This window comes from Esox lucius, chromosome 3 (assembly GCF_011004845.1).
Source record: "Esox lucius isolate fEsoLuc1 chromosome 3, fEsoLuc1.pri, whole genome shotgun sequence".
Taxonomy (NCBI): Eukaryota; Metazoa; Chordata; class Actinopteri; order Esociformes; family Esocidae; genus Esox; species Esox lucius.
Genome location: NC_047571.1, coordinates 15,693,546 through 15,706,901, shown reverse-complemented (window position 1 = coordinate 15,706,901; position 13,356 = coordinate 15,693,546). Strand labels below are relative to the sequence as shown.

At 41.3% G+C, this 13,356-nt stretch overlaps 1 protein-coding gene across 4 annotated transcripts; it reads left to right on the top strand.

The window, feature by feature from the left end:
• The first annotated feature begins 4,110 nt into the window (after nt 1-4,110).
• On the top strand, nt 4,111-12,615 carry ripk1l (receptor (TNFRSF)-interacting serine-threonine kinase 1, like). Of its 4 annotated transcripts, none has more exons than XM_020040983.2 (11): nt 4,111-4,161; nt 4,481-4,677; nt 5,043-5,199; nt 5,428-5,565; nt 5,949-6,186; nt 6,338-6,487; nt 7,067-7,143; nt 7,359-7,434; nt 8,566-9,273; nt 9,402-9,554; nt 10,027-12,615. In XM_020040983.2, exons 2-11 carry the CDS (start codon nt 4,520-4,522, stop codon nt 10,323-10,325), a joined length of 2,154 nt encoding a protein of 717 aa, XP_019896542.2. In that variant the 5' UTR covers nt 4,111-4,161; nt 4,481-4,519; the 3' UTR covers nt 10,326-12,615. The 4 variants fall into 4 exon arrangements, with proteins under 4 accessions (XP_019896542.2, XP_019896547.2, XP_019896551.2 ...); XM_020040988.2 differs by having other exon boundaries at nt 4,122-4,147; XM_020040992.2 differs by lacking the exon at nt 4,111-4,161 and adding an exon at nt 4,234-4,252.
• Nucleotides 12,616-13,356: the final 741 nt, after the last annotated feature.

The following is a 13,356-nucleotide window of genomic DNA, read 5'->3' as shown; positions in this document are numbered from 1 at the left end:
GGTACTGACCACTGCAGACCGGGAACACCCCACAAGGGCTGCAGTTTTGAAGATGCTCTGACCCAGTCATCAAGCCATCACAATTTGGTCCTTGTTACAGTCACACAGATCCTTACATGTGCCCATTTTTCCTGCTTATAACACATCAATGTGGACAGAATGTTCACTTGCTGTCTAATATATCCAACCCACTGACAGGTGCCATGATAACGAGATTATAATTGTTGTTCACTTCACCTGTCAGTGGTCATAATATTATGGCTGATTGGTTTATTTTTCAATCAGGGAATGAAGGGGATGATTTGGTGGCCAAGATAGAAATGAAGACGTGACAACAGGGTTGGCAACCCTACTCTTACAATTAGTGTCTGGGAAAGACAGCACCCTATGGATGGTATTGATCTTAACCCCAGGGCCTGAGGCGGATTGTTAGTAAAGTGATAAGGCATGAGGGGGTGTGGTTTATATACAATAAACAACAGCTAAAGGCTGTTCATAGATGTGACACATCGCAAATATGCCTAATGGCTATTGTTAACCAGCCAACAATGTTATTAGAGCAGTTAAAAAATTTTTTTACTTTGTATCTAGTCTTATATAACCATGGCTTTCAGGCAATCCGAATTTCTAACTCTCACCAACTGGTTTATTTGGGAATAAATAAATACTATACAGACATTGATATTTAGAATACCCATCATTCTCTGGGGGAAAATAGTTGTCTCAAGATGTTTGGTTGTGAATATGAAGTGGGGCATGTTCTCTTTATTTGTAGATGAACTGTGAGTATGTGTCCAGTAGGTGGTGATAGTGGTCTATTTTTACTGGGCTATCTATCTCTATGAGCTATCTCTATTTTGATGGGCTTTTATCTTTCCACTTTTATTCTACATTTCATTAATAAAGCATAATTTCTTATCCAGAGCATCTTAAGGTTGAAATTCTTGCACTTTATGCAAATAATGCTAATTTTATTAAGAAAGGCCAATGCCACTGTAGCCAACATGCCTGGACTGGGCTTCAAGAGAAACAAAATGAAGAGTGAAGCTAAGGATTGTTTAAATGCTGGAGAAATTACCTCGATCAACTGCCATATATTCAAACTGATCTTCGGACATAAGGCACAATAGTTTCAAATGTCCCCAACTCAGTGGGTTGTATGGTAAGAGACAAAGAAAGAAAACAAAATAAGAAAGTATGACTACAATTTGCCAGAACATCTAAACATACAGGAATTATTGGGAATGGGAATCTCACATAAATCTCACATTTGAGACCAAATTAGGACTCTTTCCTCTACGCAATTTACAGTACACTATATTTACAGAAACAAAATGAAGCCTTCAAAGTGTTTTCACCCCAATCAAACATGGATGAGGTTTAATAATTTGAAAATGGTTTCAGATGTTTTCTGAAAATGATCGGTAACTCACCCTGCTAACCTGGCCTTGTAGGGAAGCTGGAAGGTGTCAGAACACAGAAAATGCTACTGGGCCGACCAGGGGCTTTCTTTCCAAAAGAGAAGGGACGCCCCAGAAGCCTAGAAGTGGCATTTTAAGGAACAGCCTGGATTGGGATGTAGGATTTGCTACCTGAACAAAGACACGTACTTTTTTCATCTAGAAGTAGCTATTTCATCTGTTCATATAATATCTTCGAAACTCTGGGGCCCTCCAAGCCTTTGGCCAGCAGGCAGCATCAGGAAAGTGGAGTGAATGACCCCTAGTGGGTAAACTGTTCTGAACATAGGATAACTGAGGGGGGACATAAGGTACTATACTATGCCTGTGACATGGGTGTGTGCCTACACATCGACAGACAGATCATTTTGACATCAAAACATTTTCATGATCCCACAATGTATAAAAAGTGCCATATTCTGCAGCCAGTATTCCACTAAAAACCAGGCAATGTTTGTGTATGATCTTCTGTGGAGAAAATAACATTATCATTGATTATGTTTTTTCACACCCAGTCGGTTTTTGTCACAGGCGTTGCAAGTGTTTGTTGACTAACAACAAAAAAAGGGGAAGGAGGAACTTAAACTTACACTTATAATAGTTTTTATACAAATCCTTTGTGGTCAATGTCTGTCTAAAGTCTGGAACACAAAGACCTTACCTGATGCTGGGTTTCTTCCCTGGTGATGCTCTGGCTGGCCTTCCCTGCAGCTATCTTTAGTTCCCGCTTGTTCTTGGGGCGTTCTGCCTTCAGTTTTGCCTTCCGCAAGTAAAAAGGACGCTCAGTTGGATTCCGGTCAGGTGATTGACTCTGCCATTGCAGAACATTCCACTTCTTTACTTTAAGGAAGTATTGGGTTGCTTTTTCAATATGATTCGGTTTCATTGTCCATCTGTATTGTGAAGTGCCACCCAATGAGTTTTGAAGCATTTGGCTGAATCTGAGCAGACAACATAGACCAAAACACTTCATAATTCATCCTGCTGCTTTTGTCACCAGTCACATCATCAATACATACAAAGGAACCAGTTCCACTGACAACCATACATGCCAAAAACACCAAAACACTACCACCACAATGCGTCACAGATGAGCTGGTATAATTAGATAAAATTCAGCTTTATTGTCATCGAACTACAGGTACAGTACAATGAAACGTAGTATGCTTTGGATCATTAGCAGTTTCTTTCATTCTCCATCTTTGTCTCAACTGTCCACTGGATCTTGTTCCAGAACTACACTGGCTTTTTTGGTGGAGCAGTTATTGTATCAATGTCATTCACATATAAAAGAAAAACGACATTGTTGTGCCATGAAATAGCACAAAACTAATTATGTATCAGGATTTGGTGGATAGACAAAAACTTCCCTGGCTACAACCTTCAGTAGCTACGTTATAGTAAGCCTAAAATAAAACTGTTTACAGTTATTCTACGACTATTTCTGGTGGATTTTTGAAGTATGGTTTTTGGGGTAATATAGGTTAGATCACAACCCCCTGGGCATTAAAGCAGGAGGGGTTTCCAGGATTGTCTCATCTTTTTACTTTAAGTCAGTTATCGTCACCTATTTTGATAGTTATTGTATCAATGTCATTCAAGAATGAAAGAAAGAAAAAAGTTAGTTCTGGTTAATATTATAAACTAATATTATTTCTGGTTCTTCTGGAGGATTGGATTGAAACTGTAACTAGGTTTGTATTGCTTGATTCAAAAAGGTGGAGGTTTTAAATAGTTGACCATTGTCTAAACATTTAAACTGTGACGTTTTTATTTGAAACATGGCAAAGAGTCCATTTTTAAAGATGGGATGAACTTGTCCTATTAGTTTGCTTAAGAACCACTTGGGATTAAGGCATAGTTTTGTTATGTTTGACGCTTTGAGAGATTGATTCAGGGCCCTTTAATTAAAGTAGTTTTACAGCTCCCATTTCATATTTGTAGTATAAATATGTTTTCTTAATTTTATCGGGTTTGCAGTTCCAAATAAAATAAAATCTTTTTTCCAAAGGATTTGAACAATGATTAATGTGGTGTGGATAGTGCCAGGGTATGCAAACGTTTGAGCACAACTGTATAATAATAATATATATTAATTATTATTATTATTAAAGGAGACTGTCATCTCCGTTCCATGATTGACGGCTAGGCAAGTCTAACAACTGTAAACTAGTGGAGGGGGGGCTTATATAACCCTGTTTTCAAAAAGGTTGGTACGCTGTGTGAAATGCTAATAAAAACAGAAAGCAATGATGTGCATATCATTTATCCCTATATTTAAAAAAATACTACAAGGACAACAAATCAAATGTTAAAACTGAGAAATGTTATTGTTTTTGGAAAAAGGCAGGCCCATTTTGAATTTCATGCAGGCAACTCTCTGAAATTCTTGAATGACTGTATGGAGTATGAACACTTACCTCTTCATGGAACCTGTGTTCTGTGAGTATTTTTTTTAAACATAAAATTAAACAGAGAATCCTACTCATTATTATAACAAACAAACATTATATTAGTATCATAGCATTTTAAACATACAGGAAGAATCAAAGTACTGACAATTCAATGCAACTGGAATTTCTCATGCGAACTGACGACTTTTGTTCTGAAGCTGTTTGCGCGACCTGGACGCTTAATGTTTCTGTTTTAACGAAGATATATCCCGGAACTACTCGTGGAATGTGAAAGTAGGGTATCAAAAGTAATTTGTTAATATAGTTTTGGCTTACAGTTTTGTTATATTCCATTCAAAATATTACAGAACTCAGATCTTAAACTACATGCATTATTTTGTATGTGCTATGTATTGACAACTTTTCTAAATTCGTTGTTAAAGTTATACAACCTATCCTATTGAAGTCATACGTTTACATTTTTTTCTGTATTTAGATTAAATGTATCGCCGCTGGATCTCATTAACCTTCTGATTCTTTCGGTCGGAAATCAAATATTGTAACTTTTATGTTATGATATTTATCTACTATGGATTATTAACAATATATACACTGGTCTCTTCCTAGTAAAGAAAAACCCGACGGAGGAATAGGTAACCAGACACCATGACTTCTGAGCTGAACTCCATCAATATGAAATCCGCTGACCTTATTAAAAAGGAGCCTCTGGACTACGGCGGTTTCGGTACCGTGTACCTTTGCTATCACAAAACCCTAGGTCAAGTGGTTCTGAAAACCGTCTACACCGGGCCACCGCGCAATGAGTGAGTGTGATCTGTGATTGTTGGTGGGGAATTCCCAGTGTATAAGCGTATGTGAACTCTAACATGTTTATTTTTTTCAGATTACGTTTCTTTGTGTATGTTCCATTGGATAAATCACATTTAGTTGTAAATAGCTTATAGGCAGCTTTGTTTGCACGGGTAAATTATATTACTTTGAGACAGCAGCAAATAGTCAGTTCAGGAAAGACATGGTTCTATTTCATTGTGGAAGTGGAATGCCTACACTTCTTCTTTTCAGTGACACGAGGATATAAAACCATTGAAACTTGTTTGCAGACATTTGTCTGTGTTTAAACTCTAGATGGACATTACACTACACCACAAATCCTTATTTTCTTCCCCAGTGGCAGTAAGCAATCACTGCTAGAGGAGGGTAGCCTGATGAAAAGTTTGAACCACGAGAGGGTGGTCAAGCTCCTGGGAGTGATCCTGGAGGATGGGGACTACTCTCTGGTGATGGAGCTTATCCCTAAAGGCAATCTGTTGGCTATGCTGGACCGGGTGAGAGGAAATCACAACAAATTTAGCTAGCTTAGTCGACACGATCACTATTAGGCACCGGACTCACAGGACACAGTTTTTCCTATCACTGGAGAGTAGGGAGATTTCAGACATACTGTTTCAGTCAATAATGTGGACACATTTGCCCATTCAAGTGATCTGTACTTGGACATCACACTTCTGTCTGTGTAAATTGATATAACTTGTATATTCCTGTATTTTCTCAAGGTCACTGTGCCGATATCAATTAAGGGCAGGATCATATTGGAGATTCTGGAGGGCATGGTGTACCTTACGAAGAACCATGTCATACACAAAGATCTTAAACCAGAAAACATACTGGTGGACAAAGATTTTCACATCAAGGTACACTACGCACCATATTTTCTTGGGATGAACACCAACTTTGTGCACATTTTGTTTGGAAATAGTCCCTTTGTGAAGTAGATTTTTCAAAGGTAACAATCAAACGAACAGAGGTGTTTATACTGCTCACGTCATTCTAGGTGTCCATATGTCTGTCCTGAAGACACCCTGGCTGTCCTGTACTTCAGGAATGAATGTACATTCTAGAACTCCATTTCTAAGCCTTATTAATGTTCCTTTATCATTGAGTGTCCTGGCGCATGCTTGGACGTGTGTGCTCCCGTGTCTGTGTCTGCGTGGGTATTAATGTCTCTGTTAGTGTATTCGGATGTGTGTGTGTGTGTGTGTGTGTATGCATATGAAAGCGTGTGTCTGTGCTCCAGATTGCAGACCTGGGCCTGGCCACCTGTCAGAACTGGAGCAGGCTGACTAAGGAGGAGTCTCGAAGGCAGAGCCGGCTGGGGCGGACCGGGGCCTCGGGGGGCAGGGCAGCCGGTACTCTGTGCTACATGGCTCCAGAGCACCTGGACAGCATCAACACACGATCCTCTGAGAAGTCTGACGTCTACAGCTTCGCTATTGTCGTTTGGGTCATACTTGCCGGCAGAGAGCCGTATGAAAGTGGGTTGAAAGTCACCTTAGACCATATACTGTCATTTTTTAAACTATGTGTTATTAAGATGTTCTTGGTTAATTTTCCTTTCGAGTAAGAGTTTTAAATGTCTGTTCATGTTAGAATGCATTGAATAAGTTGGGAATGACTGGATTTCAGATGCCCGTGGTGAGGACCACATCTGCCAGTGTGTCCGTAAAGGAGATCGTCCTGATGAAGACTTGATCCCTGATCACACTCCTTTAGAGATCATAGAGCTAATGAGGAACTGTTGGCATCAGGATCCACAACTACGCCCAACATTTGAAGGTGTGTGTGCATGTGTGTTGCAAAACACCAGAATCCTGGACATTTCTAAATATTACCCACCCAAACCTGCATGAAGCAAGCTGTTGCTTTGTGTTCGTGTCTGTTTCTAGGGAACCTTGAAGGTACTATTCTGTTAGTCTGCCTTTAACATCTAAATCATGGAGTTAGGTTAGCAGATCAGAAAAAGCTTTGGGCCACAGATTTATTTCCCCCAACATGGTCACTCTGGGACATGTGGAGCCAAATCTGGGTATGGAAGAAACCTTGAGACGGAGCAGCTTCTTGTCCGCACAACTTTCTGGCCAGCTGGAACTACATGGAATTAAAGTTGATATACAGGGCAGCACATACAAGTAGGAGTTCATATGCTGTTTCCTGATCAAAAGTCAACCTAGACTTCAACCATGAACACATTAGTACTTTAGCAAGCATTAATTCAAGAAAGCCTTTGGCATTCATTGGCTTGTTGTATCAAGGTCTACTGCACAGATACTACTGTGAGGCTTTTGTTATGTTAGTCATATGACATTTTTTATTTAATTAGATTTCTAACCCAGCCCCCCCTTTTTTTCCTTCCAGAGGGCTACAACTTCTTCCTTCCTGTCTACAGACAGAAGTTCGAGTCTGATGTAGAGAAGGACTCTCAGGGCCTCAGAGTAAGTTGTATGCATGAACAAAGTGATTTAATTCCCAGTAGTACAGTCAATAATTGAAGTGCAGAAGTAAACACAGTTAATCACAGTAAAGTGAAACATTAACAGCTGTATGGTAGATAATTATTCGACAGCAGAATATTATGTCAGATATCGTGATATAATCGTCTGGTATTGCCAGAATATTCAGTCCTGTGATCTGTTCTGTTTACGTACAGGATCTTTATGATGGGCCTGAGGAGCTGGTGGAGAAGATAAAATGCTTTGTCATGTCCACTGAGAGCGACAGAGCAGGTGGGTAGTCTAAGCCATGTTTCCCAGCTGTGCCCTTACATACGCCTCTGCACAGTGGCGCTGCTTCCTGTGCACAGACCAAGTTACCGCAAAGCCTCTGAGTTGGTGCTCAGCCACCAAGGGTCTGAACTGGAAAAGTAGAATAAACACAGTGGATTTTTTTACATTTGGCAGTTGAACAGCGGTTTTCTTGTGATGACAGTCACTCAAGTAGTTGTCAGTTATGATAGCCGTCTTATCTAAACCTTGCAGTAATTCTCATCACCGAATAACAGACCGATAGGTGAAGTAAACAGCCATAGGCGCAGCACACCTAGTCCTTGAATGATGTTATTCATTGTCACATCCGGGTGCCCAAACAAGGAAGAGTGAGCGTAGTTATATTGGCACCTCACGTTTTATTGGCACCTCACGATGATTCTGGCAGAAGATGTAGTTTGCTGATTCATTTGACACTTTGTGGCCACCTGCGTTGTGACTACAGTTTACATTGAGTTTTGGGTGACATCCAGCATGCAAGTGAAGTTGTTCACTTGTCCCCTCAAGCTAAATCAAGGGCTGAGGAGGCAGCCTTTATGCATCTAGTTATCACAGGTACTCCCCTGAGGGAAAGAGGAGAAGGTTTAGGGATTCAAACCTGTCGGACAGCAGCCAGGCCCTTTACTCCGGGGACATGGATATGGATTTTGTCAGTCATTTTCACTCAGATACCATGAGAACATAGCATATGTAATAGCAAAGTCTCATTCAAATATTGCCTTGGGTCCCTAATACTAGCGACGGCACTGTCTGCCCTCCTTCATTAGCTGATTTGTTCTGCATACCGTACACCTCCAGACCTCTAGCCCACTCACTGCCCACTCACTGCCCACTCACTGCCCACTCACTGCCCACTCACTGCCCACTCACTGCCTTTCTATACCGTCTGTGGGATGTCTTGTTTACTCTAATTTACAGCTTAAGAACACAGATCCAACAGCATACACAATATGCAAGGATCTATCTGCCCCCCACACAAAAATATCAATGTATTGTCTGTGGATCTCTGGAGTGAGGATCCTGATGGATTGGTGCATTGTTAGCATTCTCTACGTAGCGGTTAAATGAAATCTGTGCTCTTTCTCCTTGTAGATCGGCCAGCTCCCTTGGTGAGCTCAGACGGTCAGGGTGTAAATATCGAGGCTGAACCGGTGGAGGCCAGCATTGATGACCTCCTCTTCATCCCCTGTGAACCCTCCATAATTGAGTCAGATGCCCGGTGCCTAGTCCCTGCTCTCAGCCCTTCGTGCTTAGACCAAAAACCTTTCCGCCGCCCCTCAGACCTGGATGTCAAGCTTACCCAAGAGTGGGAGTACCACAAACACGGTAGCTACAGCCGTGTGGACCAGGTTGACTCCAGACCCTGCCCTCACCCGGCCGCCCCGCAGCGCCTCAGCTCACAGGACCCCAACGCTGCCAGAGGCCTCCAGGAAAACAGGCTCTCACAGTGCTTCCCGTCCCCGGCGTCCTCTGTTCTGTCCTGGAGCAAAGCCCTTCCCGTCCAGCCCAGCAGCGTGGAGATGGAACCCTACCCCTCTCTCACTCACGTAGGCCTGTACGAGGCTGCAGCCGCTCCCTCCGCCGCTACACCCAGACGCCAGCTGTCCAGCCACCTGCCGGAGTCTTCCAGTAGCCCCTCCCAAATCCAGGGCCTGTCGTCCCCTCAGCTGTTTCCCTTCACCCAGCACGACCACCCCCCGTCCTGGACAGCCTACCCAGTGTCAGAGTCGGCTGCCCCAGACCTCACTGCCGGGCTGCACCTGAACTCAGGTGTCAAGGTTGGACCGTCACAAGATTCAGGTAGGGATGATACCACTAACCACATGATGCAACCACAGCTGCTGTAGATTCAGCATGGCTTTTTACTGTGTATCACATCAGTCCGCAAAGCCTCTCTGAGAATGTGTATCGGTGTGTGTCTGTTGCAGGAGGCCTGTTCATCCAGAATGCCAGTGGGATCCAAATAGGCAGCAACAACACACTGAGCATCGGGGGGCGTGAGTCTTACAGCAGCTCAAGCAGTTCACTCACCAATGGGAACAGCCCACAGTCTCTGTTCAAAGAGACCCTGCAGTTTTATGGTACGAATATGATAATAAATGACGCAGAGAGCATACCTCATTCAAATAACTCCTCAGCTTTCCTTTTTTTTCCTAGTTTTTTTACTGTTATTGATATTTCCAAATTCTAGTATAATATATTTTGTTCAGTTTAGCCACAATGGCCTTATATGTTTTGTGGTATGAACACTAATTATGGTCGATAAATTTTTTGGGTGGAAGCACGCCCTATAGTGTTTAAGCACAAGTTAGACTGTATAACCAATAACTATCCATTTTCACCAACAACACACAGGAATAAATAAATGCATTTTGAATACTTGTGTGGATATGTGTTCCCTGTCCTCTGCCTTTCTGCATCGATACTGATGACTGACCATTAATTGGGTCCATACGTGTGAACATGTATGCACTCGCTACAGTAAGACGCTATGATGGCTAATAAGACTGCTAATTTGATTAACGGTTAATGGCATATCCTGTCCCCGCTCAGAGGACCATGCAGTGACTGAGGAGCACTTTGAACTACTTCGGCAGAACATCGGGAAGGAGTGGAAGCGCTGCGCCCGGCGCCTGGGCCTGAGCGAGGTGGAGGTGGACACCATCGACCACGACTACTTTCGCGACGGGCTGCCTGAGAAGGTGCACCAGATGCTGGAGCTCTGGAGGATGAAGGAGGGCTGCGTGGGTTGCACCGTGGGCCGGCTCTGCAGAGCCCTGGAAAACTGTATTAAAGTAGACCTGGTGAAGAAGCTTCTGCACATGTGCAGGACCACTGCCAACTCTTCATAGATACGATACACAATCTGTGTTCCCCCACTGACTTTGAACCACTTACTGTGAGGTAATCTGTTTTGAATTTTCCTGCCATAAGATATTAGTGTAATCTCAAAGACACAGTGGCAACCCCAGTTCAAGTTTTGACTTTTAACATGTTGGAGCGTTCGAACAGTTCTAGTGCCTCAACATTACAGAGCCATCACCAAACACTCAACCTCGTAAAAGTCTGCTGGTACCATTATATATAATCAACCTATTTCTATATGCGGTCACTGCACATGGAAAAAGAATGAGCTATTGATTTAATATTGCTTATAAGATTGCACAGGGAACCCTCTAGCTTGTATAACATGGTAGATTACTAAATATGAATGTTAAACATAAACAAATAGGCCCGAAACATTACATTGAATTGCTTTGTATTTCAAAAATATAAAAAACCAAATAATTTCTTTTTTATATTAATAACTTAAAACTAAATGAACCTCATTTATTAACTTCCATGGAATAATGGTAAATTGTCTTTCAAAATGGTGCAAGTCGTTCCAGTAAAGTGAACTTTAAGAACAATGAATAAAATGATTTGTATTGCTTATGAACATAGTCAATGACATTATAGAAATCAGCTCCTAGCCTTTTGAATCAACCAAAGTCATTCAAATGAACAATTACATCTAATTGATTTGTTAACCTCTGTGTCTGTTCTACTATAAATACGTGTTTATCATCAGGGCCAGCTTTAACCTTTTTAGGAAGATGTCATTTGGGGCCCCCTCCCCTAGCGGTCGGAGCCCCGTAGCATTCCGGAGACCTAAGCAACCACATATGTGGCTCACGCTTAGAACCGGCCCTGTTGCACTGCTTTCATTGATGTGACCTGCATCAAATTCTCCGTTCTAAATATATTTTTATAATGCTGACCTTTTCTTAGCGAACGTAAAAAACTAAAAGCGGTTTGACAAAACACTGAGCTGGAGCACAGAGTATGAACCCTGCAAGTGACAATGTGTAGGACTCCTGCTGCCAACTGTTCCAATGATAGGGGGTTGGGGTATTTTTTTAATGTTTTCATATGTGTGTTTGTCTTCACTAGCAATATCAATTACCTGCATTCATTACTGCAGCCTGCATCCAATTATCAGTTATAAACATTGTATTCCGCCTGGCTTGATCTACTTTTCTATGCGAAGGTAAACAGCCATGGTTCGGACCAATCACCCGAAGGACCATTGTAGAAATCGCGCTGCAAACCGTTAGACTGATCAATACAGTTGAACTAGTCGCTAAATAGACTTGTTACTCTCTAGTCTGTAAAAAGTCATACGAAAAGGAAGAATCGGTCACGAACTGCACATCACTAGTGACACATGAGATTCAGAGATTTCTTGTGAAAAGGCAGGGTTTGCAACTTCTGCTTCTCTTTAAGCATATGGTTGGCCGTAGTGCTATGGTGAAAAAAAGGTGGAATATGATAATACAACATGTATCATATTAGCAGCATTGTACAGCATTTATGTCTGGTTCTTTCCAAACTCTCCACTAATTTAACACCTCTAATGAAGAAATTAATATTTCTTGATTTTAAGAATCGATTTCAGATTGTCCCAACAAGAATCCCAATTAATCATTTATTTTTTTACCCATTCATTATTAGAAAGTTAAGATTAGTTATCCCCAAAAAACCCAGTCAGTATAGCTCCGTAAGGTCAGAACAAAGAGACAGCTTTATTTGTACAACCAGCAGTGACGTGACCAACATATTATTGCGGTTCTCAAGCTATCCAATAGAGGTCAGCAGACTGTGTTACTGTAGTAATCATGGAGCACAGATTCTTGGAAATTCTTTATCGCATGAGAAGCATGTTAAGAAATATGCTTCTCATTTCTTAACAGTTTGGTTTCCCAAGTGTTTGGCAACCAAAACATGAACTCATATTAACAAGAGGCAATTACCCATTGGACAGGGAAACTGTTATCAATGTTCCTCTGTTATTAAAACCCCTTTCTCTGGGCTAGTTTAAATTACATGTTGTTCTATGTTTGTGATATAGATCAGCAGTCAAGCTCTGCAGGTCTCTCAGCTGCCTTAATGTTTGTATGGACTTATGGATGTTTATGTAAATGGGAATTTGTATCGGTGCATGTTTTTTTGTTAAATATTCCGGTAATGTGGACAAATGCAGTTAGTGTGCGTCCGTGCGCACAACAGCACTTCAATGTTTGTGTGCATTAAAGTGACCTGTCTCGAGAGCTGATGTTGGCATTTTTCACTGCCTTTGTAAATAAAGTATGTTCAAGAGAAGTTTTTTATTTTTTGTAACAAATTACTATAACGTAGCTCCTGAAGGTTTTTGTCTACCCTGAACCAAAAAGCATGCAAGGAGGCATACTTCTAAAATCCATCATAAATAGTTGCAATATAACCGTTAATGGTTTTATTTTAGGCTTACTATAACACAGCTACTAAAGGATGTAGCCAGCAAAGTTTTTGTCTATCCGGAAACAAATGCATAATTAGTTCTGAGTGTAACGAGTCTTGAACGCGGGACCTATCTGGTTTCAGGAATTTGGGTAGGGGACTTTGTTAACAACAGGAATTTGGGTAGGGGACATGATGAACCAGGCAACAACAGGAATCTGGTGAGGCCAGATGCCGATAAGACAATTGATCTGCAGCAGTGTTCAGAAATATTCTCCTAGTAAGACCAATCAAATCACAGTTCAAACTCCAGCAACAAGTCTTATCATCACACAGCTTATGGCTGCTGTTGTGACAGCTTTATTTGCATGTTCTGAAAATGATCAGAGATGAATAGACAATAAGATGTTTTATGTAAACCTTCCATATCGTAATGCTAACCTTCTTATCACGGCTGAAGTCTTTTGCTTAAATGAATCCCTTCCTCAAACAGGAGACAATTAATATTTGCATGAATTAATAATGAATTGCTCAGTGAGAGCAAATGGGGATTAGTTTCTGTTTTCCACCCTGTAATTACAGCCATCAGATTTAAGGTTGTTTTGAAATCCAAATTGACTTTTT